At 37.0% G+C, this 18444-nt stretch overlaps 1 protein-coding gene and 1 long non-coding RNA gene across 5 annotated transcripts in view; one reads left to right on the top strand and one right to left on the bottom strand.

The window, feature by feature from the left end:
* The window catches only part of PLD1 (phospholipase D1), a 262525-nt gene that overhangs the window by 153547 nt on the left and 90534 nt on the right, over positions 1–18444 (top strand). For all 4 annotated transcript variants that reach the window (XM_031957665.1, XM_031957664.1, XM_031957663.1 and 1 more), the window contains 4 exons: positions 7675–7827; positions 8782–8931; positions 10961–11044; positions 16183–16264. In XM_031957665.1, coding sequence (XP_031813525.1) covers positions 7675–7827; positions 8782–8931; positions 10961–11044; positions 16183–16264 — 469 coding nt within the window. The remainder of the gene's footprint in view (positions 1–7674; positions 7828–8781; positions 8932–10960; positions 11045–16182; positions 16265–18444) is intronic.
* Positions 8800–11276, bottom strand: LOC116422203. Its single transcript, XR_004232756.1, has 2 exons — positions 11186–11276; positions 8800–8998 (listed from the first exon to the last, which is right to left on the bottom strand). It is a non-coding gene; the product is annotated as an uncharacterized LOC116422203 (long non-coding RNA).

Below are 18444 nucleotides of genomic sequence, written 5' to 3'. Positions count from 1 at the left end.
TCCCATTCCTTCTGGACTGACTTCTCTACAGAATTTTAGTCCATGGGATCCTATGAACCCTTTAAAAAATAATTTTATTATTTTAAAAATAGATTAAATACCCCCCCAAAAAAAAAAATCTGGGTTACATGTCTGACAACTACTAGCTTTCCCTTCTTCTGTTGAAAATCCAAAGATGGAGAGGTCACCTAAAATAGGTGACTTGCCTAGACATATGCAATTTGTAAGTGTCTGAGACTGTATTTGAATTCAAGTCCTAGCTCTGAGGCTGTTCTCTTATCATCCATGTGTTTGGGACAAAGAGACCTACCCAAATTGACTACTACAGAGATCACTCATAGAAAGCAGAATTATTTCTTAGAATCTCAAGAAGCGGACCCCATCCTGGTCTGTGAGCTGAAGCCCACAGTAGGACTGAGAGCCAATCCCTTGAAAATGTTCACAATATTTATACATTTCAGACAAAGAACCCCCAAAATCCCATTCTCTGTATGGTGTGATTGGTCACATAAGTCTTTATTCCCCTATTTGGTCAATGGAATGCAGTAGATTTATAGCTTTCTCACCAGACTCCTTCTTTGAACAATGCAATATAGTCCAGACCTTATCTAAAATCACATGCTTCTTATCACAGATCCTCTTTTGGACTGTGGAATGTAATCCAGACCTTATCTAAAATCACATGCTTCCTAAATTGAGGCTTTTAAGGCTTTAGCTGATCAATATGTGCTTGATCTGTAAGTTCTTCATCTTTTCCCATACACACACACTACCTCCCTGCCCAGAAGAAGACTTCTGTCAAGTCTTCTAGTTTTTGACTCTTTTACCTGAATTTTGCCTGCTTCAAATTTCTTCTACCTTTTGAAGGTAACTTCAAAGTGTCATTTGACATAATTGACATAATGACAGAAAACTGTCATTAAAACACGAGAAGAAATATGCCTTTGTTAGAAGGAACTAGCCACATTTTGGATTATGCTCATGAACTAGACATGCCATCTGTTTTCCAATTTCCTCATCTATTTCTCCTTTCTGTCCAGGTGGTCTATGGTACAGTCTATTGACACTATCCCTTTGGTCTCTGCCACAGTTGATCTTCACTTCAGTGCTAGTTACCATTTTTTTGTTCCTGAATTTCTTCATTTCAGTAAATCTTCTTACTATGTGGATTCATTTCAACTCCTTAGTCCCTTTTACTGTCTTGTTTTTTTCCAAATAAAGTATATCCTTCCAGAGCTATATCCAATCATGAGTCTCATTCCACTAATTTTGAGTATATATCTATGAGGTTCATTTTGTTTCATTGAGATAATAACTCATGATACCTGTATTTATATAGAGATATAATTCTGTCAAGTCTTCTAGTTTTTGACTCTTTTGCCTGAATTTTGCCTGCTTCAAATTTCTGGATATTTTTGGTTATTTTGGATAGCTTTTCGCATATTATAATAACATTCTGAGATGTCCAGTCTGTTGAAATGTGATTAGATTTATAAGACTCTAACTAAATAGGTGACTAGTGGAACAGTAGCTGGTCCTAGATGGGGCAGGACCTGAATTCAAATTCAGCCTCATTACTGTCTGTGTAGCCCTAATGGAAAACACTTAACTTCTTCTTTGGGTTACTTATCTATAAAAGGTAGATAATAATAGCACTTCCCATCTAGGGTTATCATGAGAATAAAATGAGATAATATTTGTAAAGTACTTTGTAAGCCTAGTTATTATAATATATTTTTTTATTAAAACTTGTTAGGTACATTCCACTCCTAATTAGGAAGCTATTAATTTGTACTTAAAGCTGTGATTCTCCAAATTCAAGTCCTAGTACTAGACATCTTCTTAAACAACATGTTCACTTCCCCAATCTACTATTTCTTCTGTTGTTCTGGCTTTTGACTAATAGCAATAATAGAAAACCGCTCTCTGCCCTGGAGGTCTTTCTTCAATTTCTTGCCCAAGACTTTTTATTCCACATTCCTCTTGCTTCCACACCTCCACCTCTCACATGAATCACTAGAAGTGGGAAGCAGTCATCTGGTTTAACGGGTTTTTGGAAATTCTTTGCTACCTCCTGGGCACATTCTCTGGGAAGATCTCTTATGACCAAGTCAACAAATATCTGCCTCAGCTGATCTGTACCAGATGAGTTCTCTTCACCTGAGAGTATTAGTTTATCATCATCATCATCATCATCACCATTATCATCACCATCATCACAGGGCCAGCAGCTGTTCTCTCTCAAGGACTAGTTCTTTCCTTTTTTCCTTTTTTCTTTCCTCCCTGAGCATCAAGAACTTTCTGTGTGTTTGAGGGCTCATTGATCAAGAATGACTTTATTGTAGTTTTTTTTACCTAGAAACAAGGGGACAGATTAATATCATAGAATTGCAGTGTTAAAGGGGATCATCATTAGTCATTTCATCTATCATTTCCCATTGCATTAATCTTATCTTCATCATCCTTGACAAATGGTCATCTCACTAGAGTTTATAGACCTCCAGTGGCAGAGATACATTACTTGTTCTATTGCTTGAGATAGTCATTCCATTTTTGTTCACCCTATCCCTTTTATATATATGGATAATGTTGATATACAGAGATGTAGATGATTTATGTGGGTTTGTTTTATATCCTGCAGCTTTGCTAAAGTTGTTAATTATTTTAAGTACTTTTTGGTCGATTCTCTAAATATACTCATCTTCAATGAGAGATAGTTTTGTTTCCTCATTGCCTATTTAATTCCTTCAATTTCTCTTTCTCCTCATTGCCAAATCTAACATTTCAAGCACAATACTGAATAATAGCAGTAATCATGGGCATCCTTGTTTTACCTCAAATCTTACTTGGAATGCTTCTAGCTTACATGTGGGTAATGTTTATGTGTGTATACACACACACATATATATACACAGTACATATTATATACATAAACTGACCCAGAATCAGGAAGACCTGAGTTCAAAATCAGCCCCAGATACTTAGCTATATAATCCTGAGCAAGTCTGTGAACCTCTGTTTACCTCAGTTTCCTCAACTTTAAAGTGGGGATAATAATAGTACCTACTTCTCGGGGTTGTTGTTTGAGTTTCTAATGTGACAACATATGTAAAACTCTTAGCACAGAGCCTGGCACAGACTGGGCACTCTGTAAATGTTATCTATTATCATTATCATCATTATTGTTTTTCTTTGTCCCAAACATTTATCTCTGTTTATCCTCCTGAACTTGACATTCTTTTCCCTTCAACCTTTTGGCAGGTAGGAATTCCTTTTTCCTCATCATATCCTTTGTCTTTCACCTTTGGTTTTAACATAAAATCCTTCTTCCCTTTTTAAAAGAAACACTTTATTCTCCCTGATAACCTTGAGAGGAGAAAGGCTTTCTTCCAACACTCACACCTTCTCTTTTAGGAGGAAGACCTTGCTAGTCTTTGAGCAGAGACAACGACAGTCACTTGGCTATGAGAGAAATACAAATATAGCATCCTCCATGTGGGCAACTGCAAAAAGGTCCTGGTTTCCCTATATCTTTTTTTTTCCTAAGGCAATTGTGGTTAAATGACTTGCCGATGGTCACACAAACTAGGAAGTGTTAAGTGTCTGAGACCAGGTTTGAACACAGGTCCTCCTGATTTCAGGATTGGAGCTCTATCCATGGTTTCCCTATATCTTGAAAGTGAAACCCTCTTCGTTCTTTGGAGAAATACTCTGGTAAATTGCTACTGGGGGATTTCGAGTCCAGAGATATCATTTGTCAGCACCTCGACCCCCACACCTACCTTTCTTTCCCTTAAGTAATCTCTGGCTAACTTACCCATCAGAACTATTTTGTGGTTTTATTTTTTTTTTTAAGACAATCAGAATTAAATGACTGCTAGTAACTGTCTGAGGCTGAATTCAAACTCAAGTCCTCTTGGCTCCAGAGGCTGTGCTTTATCCACTATGCCATCTAACTGCTCCTTTCTTTAGTCTTAAGTCTTCCTCTTTCTCTTCCTTCAGTTTTAGTCCCTCTTCTGCTCCTACAAATTCCCAAGTTACTCCAAAATTTCTCCAGTCAGATATATCTTGTGCATTATTTATAGTTCTGCATCTCCTTTTGCAATTCCTTTTCTTTCTTTCTCATAAGTTACTGTTTGACTCCTTCGGCTGCTCCGCCTTCTCCCAGGGAAGCTAAAAGGAGAATTATAACTTTGGATTACGATTCCATGGGAATTTATGGGTTTCAAAACCATAGTGTTCCATTTAATCTAGGAGTGTCTGAGAGCTTGAATGCTGGCCCAGAAGCCAAGGCGAGGTAATTGTTGCCATGTGATTGTGCACATTTACTTTACTGAACTGTGAGTTCACCCAGTGATTGAGTATTATGGGATGTGTCAGTAGATCAATGAATATTATCTTCTGGCTGGCTGATACTCATTTACTCATTAACAACACTGCCTCTGTCACACACAATTCATCGCAAAGTCATCCATACTTGTCAGGAGAGTGTTCTTTGAGCACTGCAATCCTGTGATTTATGTCATTGTTGTTAGGATTTCTGTTAATAATAGTGCCATCATCAGAGATCTAAGGACAAAGCGAGACTGGGGAGGTGTCGTGGTATAAGAGGAGGAGCACCAAATTCAGAGGCAAAAGCTTTGCATGATGTTCCCATTTATTTTGACCATTTAGCAGTCACTTTCATCTATTAAATGGGGTGGGGGGTGGGGGGTGTCAGATACTTAAGACTATGGAAAGTGGCAACATGACAGCGTATCTCCTCATGTCACAAATGTAGTAGATACCAGGAAACATGCTGGATAGAACACTAGACTTGGAGCTGAGTTCAAATTCTGCCTCAGACACATTAGTTGTATGATTTGTCTCAGTTTCCTTATCTGTCAAATGAATACAATATCCTAGGATTGTTGAATTGATAAAATGAAATACTATTTGTATAGTGCTTTGCAAACTTTAACATATAAATATGTTATTGTTGTTATTATTATGTCAAGCAATCCCTCAGTGTTCTAGACAATTCATTAAGTCTGTAAGTTGCAGAGAGCATCCAGGGAGGGACTTTACTCTCAAGGACTTTCCCAGGCACAAATCCCAAGCACCTCATGGGATTGTTGTGAAGTTCCATTAAGATCAAATACAAAATTGCCTCACTATTATAAAATCTTGTGGAAGCAGATAGTATAGTAATTCCATTAAGTAATTCAGTGAGCATTTCTTAACTACCTGATATGTGCTAGATACTGGGGATATTGAAATCAAAGATGAAAAGATACTCCTCCCCCCAAGATGCTTAGATTTTGATGAGAGGAAGGAATATCTCCATAGGTAAGAAAGTAGTAAGTATAAATAGGGACAAAGAAGTTGTGGTGACCACTGGGAGAATCAGGAAAGACTTCTAGCAGGAAGGGAGATTGCCCAGAGCTTTGAAGGAAATGAGAGTTCCAAGAGGTAAGGGAGCAGAGTGTCTTAAGCATAAGGGCAGAGTGGACACAGGGATGAGGATGGAGGTGAGAGACCGGGTGTCATGTTCAGGGGGCAGAACTAGGCTAGCCAGTCTGCCTGGGATATGAGGAGAAATGAAGTGCACTCAGCTTGGAAAGGTGAGGGCCAACCAAATGGTGCAACAGTCCAGGTGAGAGGCGAAGTGATGAGGATGTGAGCCAGGATGATTGTGGCATTAGTGGAGGCAGACAAATGTCAGGGATATTGCTGGGAAGAATCAGTAAGACTTAGCCATTTATTTTGTAGGAGAGTGAGAGAGAGGGAAGGAGCAAAAATCAATTGATCCATGAAGCATTTATTAAGTGCCTACTACATACCAGTTACTGTGTATGTAAAACTAGGTGCTGGTGCAAAACTGAAGAGCTGGAAATGATCTCAGACAACATCTAGTCTTTACCTACTGAGGTTCAGGGAGATTAGGTAATTTGATCAGGGCCACATAGGTAGGTGAGACTTGAACACAGGTCCTGTGACTCCAGAACCAGAACTCTTTCTATTATTAACTTAGAAGGCACAATATTAATTCTAAAGGAGCTCATTCTCCCCCTGGGATGGCTCTGGGATCTCATTGACATATCACTCCCTCTAGTGGCACAGATTGAAATCCATCCCCACCTTCTCAACCCGTCCACCATTTCTCCATGTCCTCCTGCAAATCCCCCACAAGGGGCATCCCCCAATTCTATAAGGTCCACTGGACAATTATACTTTTTTAAATGTTGCTTGTTGAGTGAATGAGGAAAATTAATTTACAAGCATCACCTTCACTTAAAAAAAAAAACAACAACAACAAAATGCCAGATATTAAAAAAAATCCAAATGGACAAAACAGAGAAGTTTAGGAGTTAATGGCTATTTTATAAAGACTTCCACCATGATTTTCCTTTAGTCAGACCCTTTAACCTACTTAAATTATTTCACAGTAAAAGTTTACATTCAATTTTTGTCATCTTATCCATTAAAGCGAAAGACATTCATGCAAGATTGCTTCTCAGAGTTAAGTTTGCTGAACTTAGATTCAGAAGAAATCTGTATTCAAATACTGCCTCTGATGCTTACCAATGAGGTGAACATTTACAGATCACTTAACCTGGCCTTCAATGCTTTCTTATGCAAAATGGGGAAGATGGGAAACTTGTTTTATTGGTTAGAGAGTTGGGGGCAGTCAATGAAGACTTGAATTTAAATCCTGCCCTTGAAATGTACTTGTTCCTATCTTGAATCACCTAACCTTGTAATGCCCCCAAGCAATTCTCTAGAATTTAATTTGAAAAGTAGATACTGGTTTAAAAATAGTTCACATGAGGGGCTGCTAGGTGATGCAGTGGATAGAGAATTGGCTCTGGATCCAGTCTGGAAAACCTGAGCTCAAATCTAGTTTCTGACACTTAGTAATTGTGAGACCCTGAACAAATCACTTAACCCCAATTGCCTCAAAAAAAGAAGTCACATGTACTGGTAAAGGGAGTTTTATTACCATTGAAATCACTGGTCTGTTCTCTTGCTGCCGCCACTTTGAATTAACCATATGGATACCTTGATCATTATTGTACAATTGGGATCCTATTTTTGTGGGCCCTATCCCTTTGGTAGAGATTATAGCCTGTCCAACCTTCTCATCTCCATCATTTGTATTTCTCAGCCATGCTTTTAGTTTTGTCCTGATGGGTGACAATGCAATATGTCTGGGTTTATTATTTGGTTAAAATCTCTTTTCATTTTTAACTTCATTAAACTTTGTGATTTCTTATGAACTCTGAAAACAATTTATAGTCTGTGGTCAACAAGGGTGTACAAAGCAGAATGGTCACATAATGATGGGCTTCCTAAAATTGATTGAAAGGAGGATTATATGAGGTTTCTAGTATCAGTAGATAGATGGAGAAATGGATAGGTTTTTGTGCCCAGAATCTGAAAGACCTAAGTTACTAGCTTGGTAACCCTGAGCAAGTCACTTAATCTCTGTCTGCCTCAGTTTCCTTTACTGTAAAATTACAATGATAACACCCACCTCCCCGGGTTGTTGTGAGCCTCAAATGAGATAGTATTTGTAAAGTCCTTAAAGCACATAGTAGGCACTTAAGAAATTTCTTTTGTTTGCTTTTTAGTAAAGCACCAGGTTATTGTTTCCCTTGACTGATTCTATGGAACTTTCGTATATCCTTGCAGGTGGTTAATAGTGAAAGATTCCTTCTTACTCTACATGAAGCCTGACAGTGGAGCCATCGCATTCGTCCTTTTGGTAGACAAAGAATTCAGCATTAAGATGGGGAAGAAGGAAACCGAAACAAAATATGGGCTCCGGATTGATAATCTTTCCAGGTGAGAATTTTTGGCTCCTTTCAATATTTCCAAAAATTAATCTCTCACTTGGCTTTTGCATTTTTAAAAGTTTTGGTCTGCTTAGGAATAGATGGCATTTGCAGGGATTGATGTCATTATAATAATGCATGATTGAAATAGTGGGTGACCTAGTTGGAGACAGGAATGACCAATGGAGCATCCATGTGCCTCACTGATTTTCTCAAAGAGGTCAAAGGTATGGGAGATCCATCATATATTAAGAAATATACAAGAGTTTGATGAGACAAGCTGGCATGGATGGGTGATGATCTCACTAAAAGGAATATCAACAATTACAAGGTCAAAATTGGAGTATTATATTGGATTTAACATATATTTTAACATATTCAACATATACTGGATTCCTTGCCATCTAGGGGAGGGGGTGGGGGAAAGGAGGAGAAAGTCTGAAACACAAGGCTATGCAAGGGCCAGTGTTGTCAAATTATCCATGCAGATGTTTTGAAAATAAAAAGCTTTTAAAAAAAAAAATTGGAGTATTTTAATGACATGAGCATCCATTTTTGAATGAAAATGGTCAACAGAGAGAAAGAGATAAGAAACTGGAAAGAGAACACCTCAAAGCCAGAAAGACCCAGTTTCATGCCCCACTTCTGGCTCATCCTGACTATGTGTCCCTAGGAAATTTACTTACCATAGGAAAATGACTTAACCTCTTGGTACCCCCAAGAAATTTTCTAAAACTCTAAGTTGCAGAGAAGATTCTGACCTATATTAATAGAGAATTTCCTCATGGGTGGTGGGGTGAAATAATTTACAGGTTCATTGCTATCTCACTAAAATATAGGTACTTTGGGAATATTGTGTGACACGTTTAATCCTCAGTCTGCATCCTCAGAATAGAAATTCCATTGTAGAAATGGGACATAGGTCATTTATGCCCCTAAATCCTCTTTCTTCTTCCATGTATAGGACACTGATTTTGAAATGTAACAGCTACAGACATGCACGATGGTGGGGTGGGGCCATTGAAGAATTTATTCAGAAACACGGTGCCAACTTCCTCAAAGAGCACAGGTTTGGATCTTATGCAGCGATCCAGGAGAATACCTTGGCCAAATGGTAAAGAATTTTCCTTCTAGGTACAGCAGAGATTCTTAACCCAAAGTCCATAATTTCAGGGGGGGATCTGTGAATTTGAATGGGGGAAAATATATCTTTATTTTGAATAATCTCTCATTATAATTAACATTTTTTCCACTATAAATGTAGGCAACACACCACAGCAATATTAGTAGAACTTTTGACTTCGTAACAATAGAAATCACAGATGTTTTCATATCGCATTACATTTGTTGCAAATCATTACTTTGAAATTGCTGTAGTTATTAGACCCACTGTTGAATGACAGATGATCATAGTCTTCCTTTCTGTAGACTTCATTTCAATCTAATTGGTTTCATTTGTAATCCTGTATATTTTATTTAATGAGATTAAAGACATTATTCTGAGAAGGGTTCCCTAAATTTTCCCAGATACACTAAGAGATTAGGAATCTCTAATCTATGGCTTTCTTTCTTTAGTATTCTACAATATAATTAGAATAATGAAATAAATTAATATAGTAATTAATTATATATAATTATAATTAATAATAAAATAATACTTAACATAATAATTAGCATAAATTAATGTGGTCTTTTAAAATTTAGATGCTGTTTTTTCCCTTTTTTTATTTTTGAAAAAAATTCCCATCATGTGAAAGAATGAGCTGAAATGAGTTTTCTTAAGTACCTTAAGAATTTTTTTTTCCAATGGATGAGTTTATAATGAGTTTTCAGTCTCGCAAGTTGAGCTCTGAACTTTCAGTCATATAGAAAATAAACAGGACTTTTCCTCTTTGGTACATTAGGGAATCAGTGTGGTAGGATGAAAAAGAGTATTATAGGATTTACACTTAGAGGGCCTAGGTTCAAAACCTGCATCATTTAGCTCAGTGATCTTGAATAAATTCCCCCAAACTCTCTTGAGACTTGGTTTCCTCATCTGTGAGAGAAACTAGATGGCCTCTTCCTGGCCAAGGTCTATTATTCTATAAATATTCAAAGGATTTACTTGCAAGTTAATTTTCCTTAATAACAAATCACATTTAGGCTCAATTTGTTTTCCTTACCCACTCATTAATAGCAATTAATGGTTATTGTAAAGTATTAGAAGAAAAGCTTTCTGTGGTTTCATGCTGAGAGCTGGGACCCTCCCCTTTAGCGGTCAGTGACTTGCCTCCAGAGCTGTAGGACAATCGGCTCCATTAGGAAATTATCCCTGGAGTATCCCAAAATTATTGTTAGTAATACCCTATTTTACATGAATTTTAAATAATCACTTATAATAAAAAAATCAAGGCAGTATTTTCTAACTCAGGACTCAGAAATAAAAGAGAGCACACAGGCAGGACAACCTAGGTCCAAGACCTTCTTCCAGCATTTAACTAGCTAAATTTAACAGTGGGGAAAGTCATTTAATTTTTTTTCTTATTTAACATGAATATGAGAAAGCTTGTAGTACTTCTGCCATAAGATTATTATGAGGATAAGACAGGATAGGGATAAATAAAGAACTCTTTAGATCTTTACCTGCTGCATAGAAATCCTATTTCTTCATGTTGTCTGTCCTTGAACTATTTAAGGAGACTGGATTACACCATTCTCTTTACTGTACTCACTAAGGCAGAGCGAGAAGTATGGAATTTTCCAGTTATGTTTACTGGTTACATCAAACCGTTGGTTGTTTTTACTAACCCTATAATATGGCTTAAGAGAGCAATATGCAACTACAGGGTTGGATTTTAGAATCAGGGAGACTGGGATTCATATTCCTCTTCTGACTGATTCTGTATGGCTGGGCAAGTCACTTAGGTGCTCTGAGTAAATCTTTAAGACTATAAGGTCCAGACTTAGAGTTGTCAATATTTGTTAACGTAAAGTTATCAAGAGCATGAGTTGTTCATTTACATCTTGTAGAGGGATCTCTATACTGGGAATATTTTTTTTACCCTGATGAAATCACAGATCTGAAATGAAAAGAAACAAATTAGAGATTTGTTTTTCTTTTTGGTGAAGATTTTTTTTAATACTTATTTGTTTTCTTGCAGGTATGTGAATGCAAAGGGGTATTTTGAAGACATTGCAAATGCCATGGAAGAAGCCAAAGAAGAGATTTTCATCACAGATTGGTGGTTAGTAATCACAAGTGGGGATCTGGTCCAAAGGTCTCCCTATTCTATGCTTCCCACAATGTGGAGCCCTGTGCAAAAGACTTACACTATGGAAACTAACATCGCAACCAGATGGTTTGGCAGGGGTCCGAACCAACTCACAGCTCAAGTCTTCAGTCAAAGACCTTTTCAGAAAACTTGGCATCCAGGCAGGGCCTTAATATCTTCAACTTGGAGATTTCTTTTTCTGTTGAAAGACGCCCAACTGTTTACTTCAGTGAGGACGGCAGGGCCCAGTGGGTGTGATTGTTCATTGCCAAAGCTTTCAGTTGGCCCTCCCTCTGATTTCTTGGGACTTTGATGCTAGCTGCAGCACATACAGCCCTCTGAGCCTTATTTCTTGGATGATGCCATAGTTACATTTGTGAGTCATCAGTAGAAATGTCAGCTAGAATAATTGGGACTAGAACTAGATAGGATGGGTTTTTTCTTCCTTAGCTTTAAATTAAGCTTGGGCTTTCTGACATCTGTTTAAAGTCTGTGATAATTCCCAATAAAACATTAGTGGTTGAAGTCTCGAATTGAAATCCTATTCAAAAAGTAGGAAGAGATAGTTCTAGAGTTTTTATATTCTGACTTGGGCCCCTGCCTACCTGTCTTTGCAGCCAAAATCCATAGGACAAATCAAAAAGCCATCTTGGAATTATTCAGACATAAAAATGTTGTTATTTTCCTTCTAAGAATTCATTTTCCTGGCAGTCTCTCTTAGACTGTTTCTTCCAAAAGCACATTAAAAGCAATGGGAAACCATATGCATGAAGTGGGAAAATGCTACTTTAATGTAGGCGATATAATACAATCAGATAGAGAACAGTACAATACAACCTCATGCCATACATAGAAAACCAAAAACAAAGCAATACACTGTAATACAACATAGTGACAACTCGCTTAATGATATTGAGGATTTTTAAGAACAATCATTAAATCAAAAAGTATTTATTAAATGCCTTTTATGTAGCAAGCTCTAACAGTCCCTGCTGTCAAGGGAAGACATAACAAAGTATATAAACCAATGTTTACAAATATTTACTATTTTGTAAATGCGACATACACGTATGTAAAATATATGATATAAAATACATTCACTGAATGGTGGATACAGTGCAGAGACAGACCTCAGTTCAAATCTGTCAATTTTCCTGAACTGTAGAATTAATATAGCACTTTAAGATTTGCAAATTACTTTTCATTTATTGTCTTCTGTGGACTTACAAGTTTAGCTAGGTCCCAGTCAGTACTTATAATGAATGCCCTGTGGAGGTCACACATATTCAAATTTCATCATTCAAAGATATAATTCTGCAAAATATGGTCATTGGTCCAAACCAATGGCAATATGCAGTGCAACTTTGAATAATGCTAACCCTCTAAGGGATTATTTATTCTCCTAATTGGGACCTGGCTGTATTACAGGTGACGATGTTATCTCATTTTAAAAAGACCTAAGATTCAGAGATATGTTACACATGGTCACAATTAGCAAGTATCAGGGGTAGAGGATTCAAATCGGACCCTCTTTTCAGTAGGAGGACCCTTTTTCTCAATTGTTTTTAACTTCATGCCTCACCCACATAACAGCCCCACCTAATATGCAAATGGTTAGCTCTGGCTTTTGTTTGATTGTCAAAATAAAATGTTTAAGTCAGAAGTCTGTACGAAAAAAAAAAATTCTATATTTAGGAGCCAATTCTTTTTTTTAAATAGTTCTTAAAAAGCAAGATCCAGACATGAATGAGACACTAGCTATAATTGCTGCCATTAAAAACTCATTTCTTTGCTTTCTGAAAAAGAATATCTTTTTTGACCCTTCAGAAAAAAGCTAAATCCTCAGCTTCTTAGGTATCTGAAGAGAGAGGGTGTTAAATGTTTTCTCTCCTGTCTACCTTGAAATGAGTAATGACTCTGAGACTGATATCTGGTAAAAACATACTCTGAAATAAAAGCTGCTTCCCTCATTTTTTGAGGGGAAAATCACTCAGCTCTTCTCATTCCCAATTCCCTTACTTATAAAATAGGGATAAGAAAATGGGGATAGATAATTAATTTCCAGAGTTGTGAGGACTGAATGAAGTAACATATGGAAAGTTCTTTGCAAATCTTAAAGTGATGTGTTGGCTGTTAGCAGCAGTAGCAGCATTATTGTTATATTGTTTGGTATCCATGATAGTTGCTACCCACTCTTAAAAGTCTGTCTAGTCATTAAAATACCTGAGTAGCAATTATTCTAGACACTATAGACAACCTGTATTATATAAAGTCCCTTTATAGTGTGTAATATGGAGTCTAACAATGAAGTAATAATATTGCTGGGTTGTTATTGTTCAGTTGTGTTCAACTCCATTTGGGGTTTTCTTGTAAAGATACCGGAGGGGTTTGCCATTTCCTTCTCTGTTTCATTTCATAATGAGGAAACTGAGGCCCACAGTGCCAACTGACTTGTCTAGGTGACACACACAATTAATAAATGTCTCAGGCAGATTTGAACTCATGAAAATGAGTCCTCCTGACTCCAGGCCCAGTATTACCCACTGGACCATCCAGCTGCCCCATTATTAACGGTACTTTTTATATACTGGTACCACAAGTGTGATCCTGAGTTTAGTAGATTCTTTCTGTAAGAGGAAGTTACATTTGTATGTTTATATGTTTTCACGGCATCCTTTTTCGCTCATGTGAATTTTCTTTGAAACATAACCCTATGTATACTCATGAATTTGCTTGTCAAAAGGCTTCTGTCTTTTTATTCTTTTAACTTAAGTAAAAGACCTCCCAGTTCTTCCTTTTCCAGTCCCCTGTCCTGACACTCTAAGATAACAAGTAACCTGTCAGAGTCATTCTCAAAATGTGTATTAGTATCCAAGCTGAGCAGACTGACCATCCTATGAAAACCATCATTTCTTAATGTCCCATCTTTAAGTTAGTTAGGGGAACAAGCCCATCACAGTTCTGTTGCCATACAACAGTACCTGCGTCTGAGGATGCTGAAGGTCTCGGATATGTAACGAGGTCCAGTATCCTCAGAAACTCCATGTGCTCAGAAATGAGCATGAATGTGGCCTTGATCAATTAGTGCTTGTAAATCTTCAAGAGCACTTGGAGAGAAGGGGTTAAGCAGATAACAATATCAGAAGTAGAGCTTGTTTTCCACGAGCCAGAGCAATCCAGATTCAAATTCTGGTTGCCAAAGATTCGTCTTTTGACCTTCATGTGGTTAGAGATACTGCTATCAGAGACAGCCAGCGGAAGAAAGGAACCCAACAGGCCTGAGGCCATGTCCTTCAATCTGGAAGCACCTCAAGAGGCCTTGGCAGCTTTCATGCCTCCTAAAATCCAGTCATTTGAGATCCTGCCAACTGTGATTCATTTCTTGAAGTAACATATATTCTTCAATAAACCTGACTGGAATAAACATGAGTTATACACCGGTATTTCACCTTTTAGTGGCATTGAGGTAGTGCTTAACACAAAACAATTCATTTAGAGAGTACTTGATACAAAACATTGGGAAATGAGCCCAATAACCCATCCAGTGAGCCTGATAACCTATGCAATTCTTGGAATATTCTCTCCATCATGAATCATATACCGTAAGAGACTCTTGAGTGGGAGAGAGAGTGACATGGTTAATTCAATTCAATATTAGACAAATATGAGATCTCAAGCACTGCTAGATACCAAGAATTCAAAGAAAAATGAAATAATCCATACCTTGCCTATGTTTAGTAATAAGAGCTTGCCAGATTTGTCAACAGGGAATCACAACTTCTTGAAGCTTATGTGAAAACTAGCTTTATTACAAGAGAAATGAACATGCATCATCATCTTTGTTGTCCCTATTGTTTGTTATCCATGATGGTCATTACCTCCCCAGATCAGCTGAGAAAAATCTGCTTGGTCATAGCAATTATCCTAGAAACCATAGATCCATCCATATTATTCTAAAATCCTTTTTTGAGATGTTATATGGAGTCTAACAATGAAGTAGCCACGTTGTTTTTTATTGTTGTTGTTCAGTGGTGTCCAACTCTTTATGATCCCATTTGGGATTTTCTTGGCAAAGATACTGGAGTGCTTTACTATTTCCTTCTCTAGGAAATTAGGCAAATAGGGTTAAGGGACTTATCCAGGGTCACACAGGTAATAAGTGTCTGAGGCCAGACTTGAACCCATGAATGTGAGTCTCTAGGCCTGGAGTGTATTCAATGTACTACCTAACTGCCCCTCTTTAAAAAATATACACAAGTTAAATCTTCTCTGCTGTAGCCCACACTTCTTATTAAATAAATGAAATTCTCTTTGGACAAAGATTGGGCCATTATGCTATCCATAAATTTTTATAGTTCAATAAAAATAATTTATTACTATTAGAATTTATTATTATTACTTATTATGAACCAGACACTATGCTAGGTACTGTAGATATAAGTGAAAAAATGAAACAATCCCTACAGTCAGGGAAGAATGTTCAGATAATCATAATCAACACTTTTGTCTTTAAGAATTCCTAGTTTGGGGAAAGTTTATTTGTTGAATTCTCAAGGGTATTTCGGGATTTGCATTTGTATAATTTGTTGGATGTTAGTTTATGAAAAGTAAAGAGTTTCGAGCATATAATTCCAGTTCTGGGTAATTTCTAGGCATTCAAAAACCCCTTAATATTTTGCAACCTACTAGGATATGTTGAACAACTTCTACCATTTTTTTTTCATAATCTTTGTTCCTCAATAAATTTGACTTCCTTATAACCCTCATGAACTTACAACCCTTCTCGAAGTTCTATTGGCCAAGACCTGGTCCTGAATTCCCATGATAAATACATACATTTGTCCTAAACAAATACATATTTCAACTGATGCTTGTTTGGTGCCACGTTATTAGATGAGTACATTTGGATGTCACTCATGCCATGTCTTTTGATTACACTATTTTAAAAAATATATATTATTTTTACTATAAATGGACCAGACTATTTACTAATCAAGGGAAAAATAGGGATGAGTTTGCTTTTTAATTTCTCTCTTATTGAGTCATAAGCAGAAGTCAATTTACTTTACAGATCATTTGAATAACGTTGGGACTATAATTTATGATTTTAGGTTGAGTCCAGAAATCTTCCTGAAACGGCCAGTGGTGGAAGGAAATCGTTGGAGACTAGATTACATCCTCAAACGAAAAGCAGTAAGTACTTGACAGATATGTTCCCACCTCCCACCAAAAAAATATTCTGTTGATTTTTAACATAATCTTACCTAGTACTTTGTGGTGCTATGATGTTTTCTGCCTGTGAACCCCTTCCTAGAAAATCTAATGACCCCTCTTTCTAAGATCTCCAGCTTTCTGACTTTTTTTTTGCACACACACAAAAAAAATCACTTCCTGATGGCCAGCCTGTTGGGAACAGGCTTCTCTGAATTTAGCTAAGCTAGTCGTCAGACACCTGTTGTATCTTCCATCTCCATAGCCTTCCCTGAAATATTTTTCAGCTTCGTAAAACCTGTGACAGTTCATGTTCCCTTGGTGTGGCCTCCCAGAAGCCAGGGTCACCATTAAGCCGTGAGGCAGCATTGGGGCAGGGCATTAGTAGAGAAATATAATCATCCCTCTATATTTCTCATAATTTATCAAAAAGCAATATGCTGCTTGTTCACAATCTCATTCTCATAGGGCCATTTTTCTCCATTAATGTTTGACTCTATGGAATGAATCTTTTATAATGCATTCCATTAACAACTCTTATCCTGTCAGCTGTTGTTACAATACCAAGTCCTAAAGTACAATGGAAATTTCTTGTCCAACTGAAAAACTTTGCAACAAGCCTTAAGGAACATCTAGTTCAACCCTTTCTATTTTAGAGATAAGGAAACTGAGGTCCTTGGTAGCTGCCTGGTGCACATCGAAATTAGAACCTGGACACAATAATGCAAGAAATGATCCAAGAAAATTATCTTGGAGTGATAGAACATGAGGGGAAAGTAGAAATGGAAAAAATCAACTACTTCATTGTTCTCTTGGATCACACTTATTTTTAAGCCTAAAAAGAAATCCACTGACCACTACCACAACACATAGGAATATTATTGTCAAATTTTGAAATCCCCAGATCAAAGAGAAACTTTTACAAGAAACACGAAAAAAACAATTAGATTTGTATAGGACTTATCAGGAGCCATAATAAAAGCCCATCGGTCCTGGAATCATACCTACTGAAAATCAAAAGAACTAGATCTGCTGCCAAAAATGTCATAGGCAGCAAAATTATCTGTAATATTGAAGGAAAAAAAATGGACATTCAATCAACTTGCAGATTTTCAGGACTTTTCTTCAACCAAATCCAAACTTAACATATTTTTAACATGCATATCAAAGGGCAATTTCAAGGAACTCAACATGGAAGAATTGTGTATTTTTTTAAACAAAGGAAATGTATATCATATGTTTAAGAATGACATCAACAATAAGATAGCTCAAAAGAAAGATTAGGATAGAGTTAAAATAAAAATAATAATCATGTTATATGAGTGAAGTGCAGAAGAAGAATAGACACAGAGGCAGCAGAGGGGGGAAGAGGACTTGTCATTTTGAAAACTTATTCACATCAGGAATGGGTTAAATAGGCAATACTACATATATACTATGAAGGATATAGCAGCCTCCAAAACCTATAAAGAAATAAGGGGGGAGGGATGGGCAGACCGGGGAAGCAAAGGGTGAAAGAAGAAGACAAAGGAAGGATCCATGAGTTGGGGGATGTTAAATAATAGCAAAGCAAGTTAAGAAGCATAATTAAAGCAAAGAGTCAGCAGGCCCAGGAAAGATAGAGGCATGTATATGGGGGGAGGGAGGGTATATGTATGTGAATGTATGTATCTACATATGTATACATAAATATATTCTTTCTTAAATATAGCCTCCTTTGGGATGGTGGGGAGAATGAAAATGGGAGAAAGAATAGAGTAAAACAATTGGAATGTGGAGAGGCTGGAACAGATTGGAAAAGAGCAAAATAAGACGTCAGGGGCTAGTTTGGACAAGACATCCCTGAGATGCCATAAATGTCCAGTAGGCAACTGGAAATAAATGTCCAATGGACAAATGTCAAAAAAAAAAAATTAGAAATGTCAAGAAAAAATAAAAGAAAGAAATTAGAAATGAAAATGAAAATTAAAAAAAAAAAAAAAAAAAAGCCCAGTTGGCAATTAGAAAGGCAAGATTGGAGTTTGAGTCACAGAAGAGTCTCCCATGTTCACCATATCCATCTCTCCACAGCTCTCTCTAGGTCTTGCATTTGTATATTTCCATCGTTGGTGGACTCATGGGCACTTCTATTATGTCAGTACCATGGCTTCTCTTTGCTCCTT

The sequence above is a fragment of the Sarcophilus harrisii genome, chromosome 3 (genome assembly GCF_902635505.1).
Source record: "Sarcophilus harrisii chromosome 3, mSarHar1.11, whole genome shotgun sequence".
NCBI lineage: Eukaryota > Metazoa > Chordata > Mammalia > Dasyuromorphia > Dasyuridae > Sarcophilus > Sarcophilus harrisii.
Note: the sequence above shows the minus strand (reverse complement) of the source record. Positions and strands in the feature narration are given on the sequence as shown.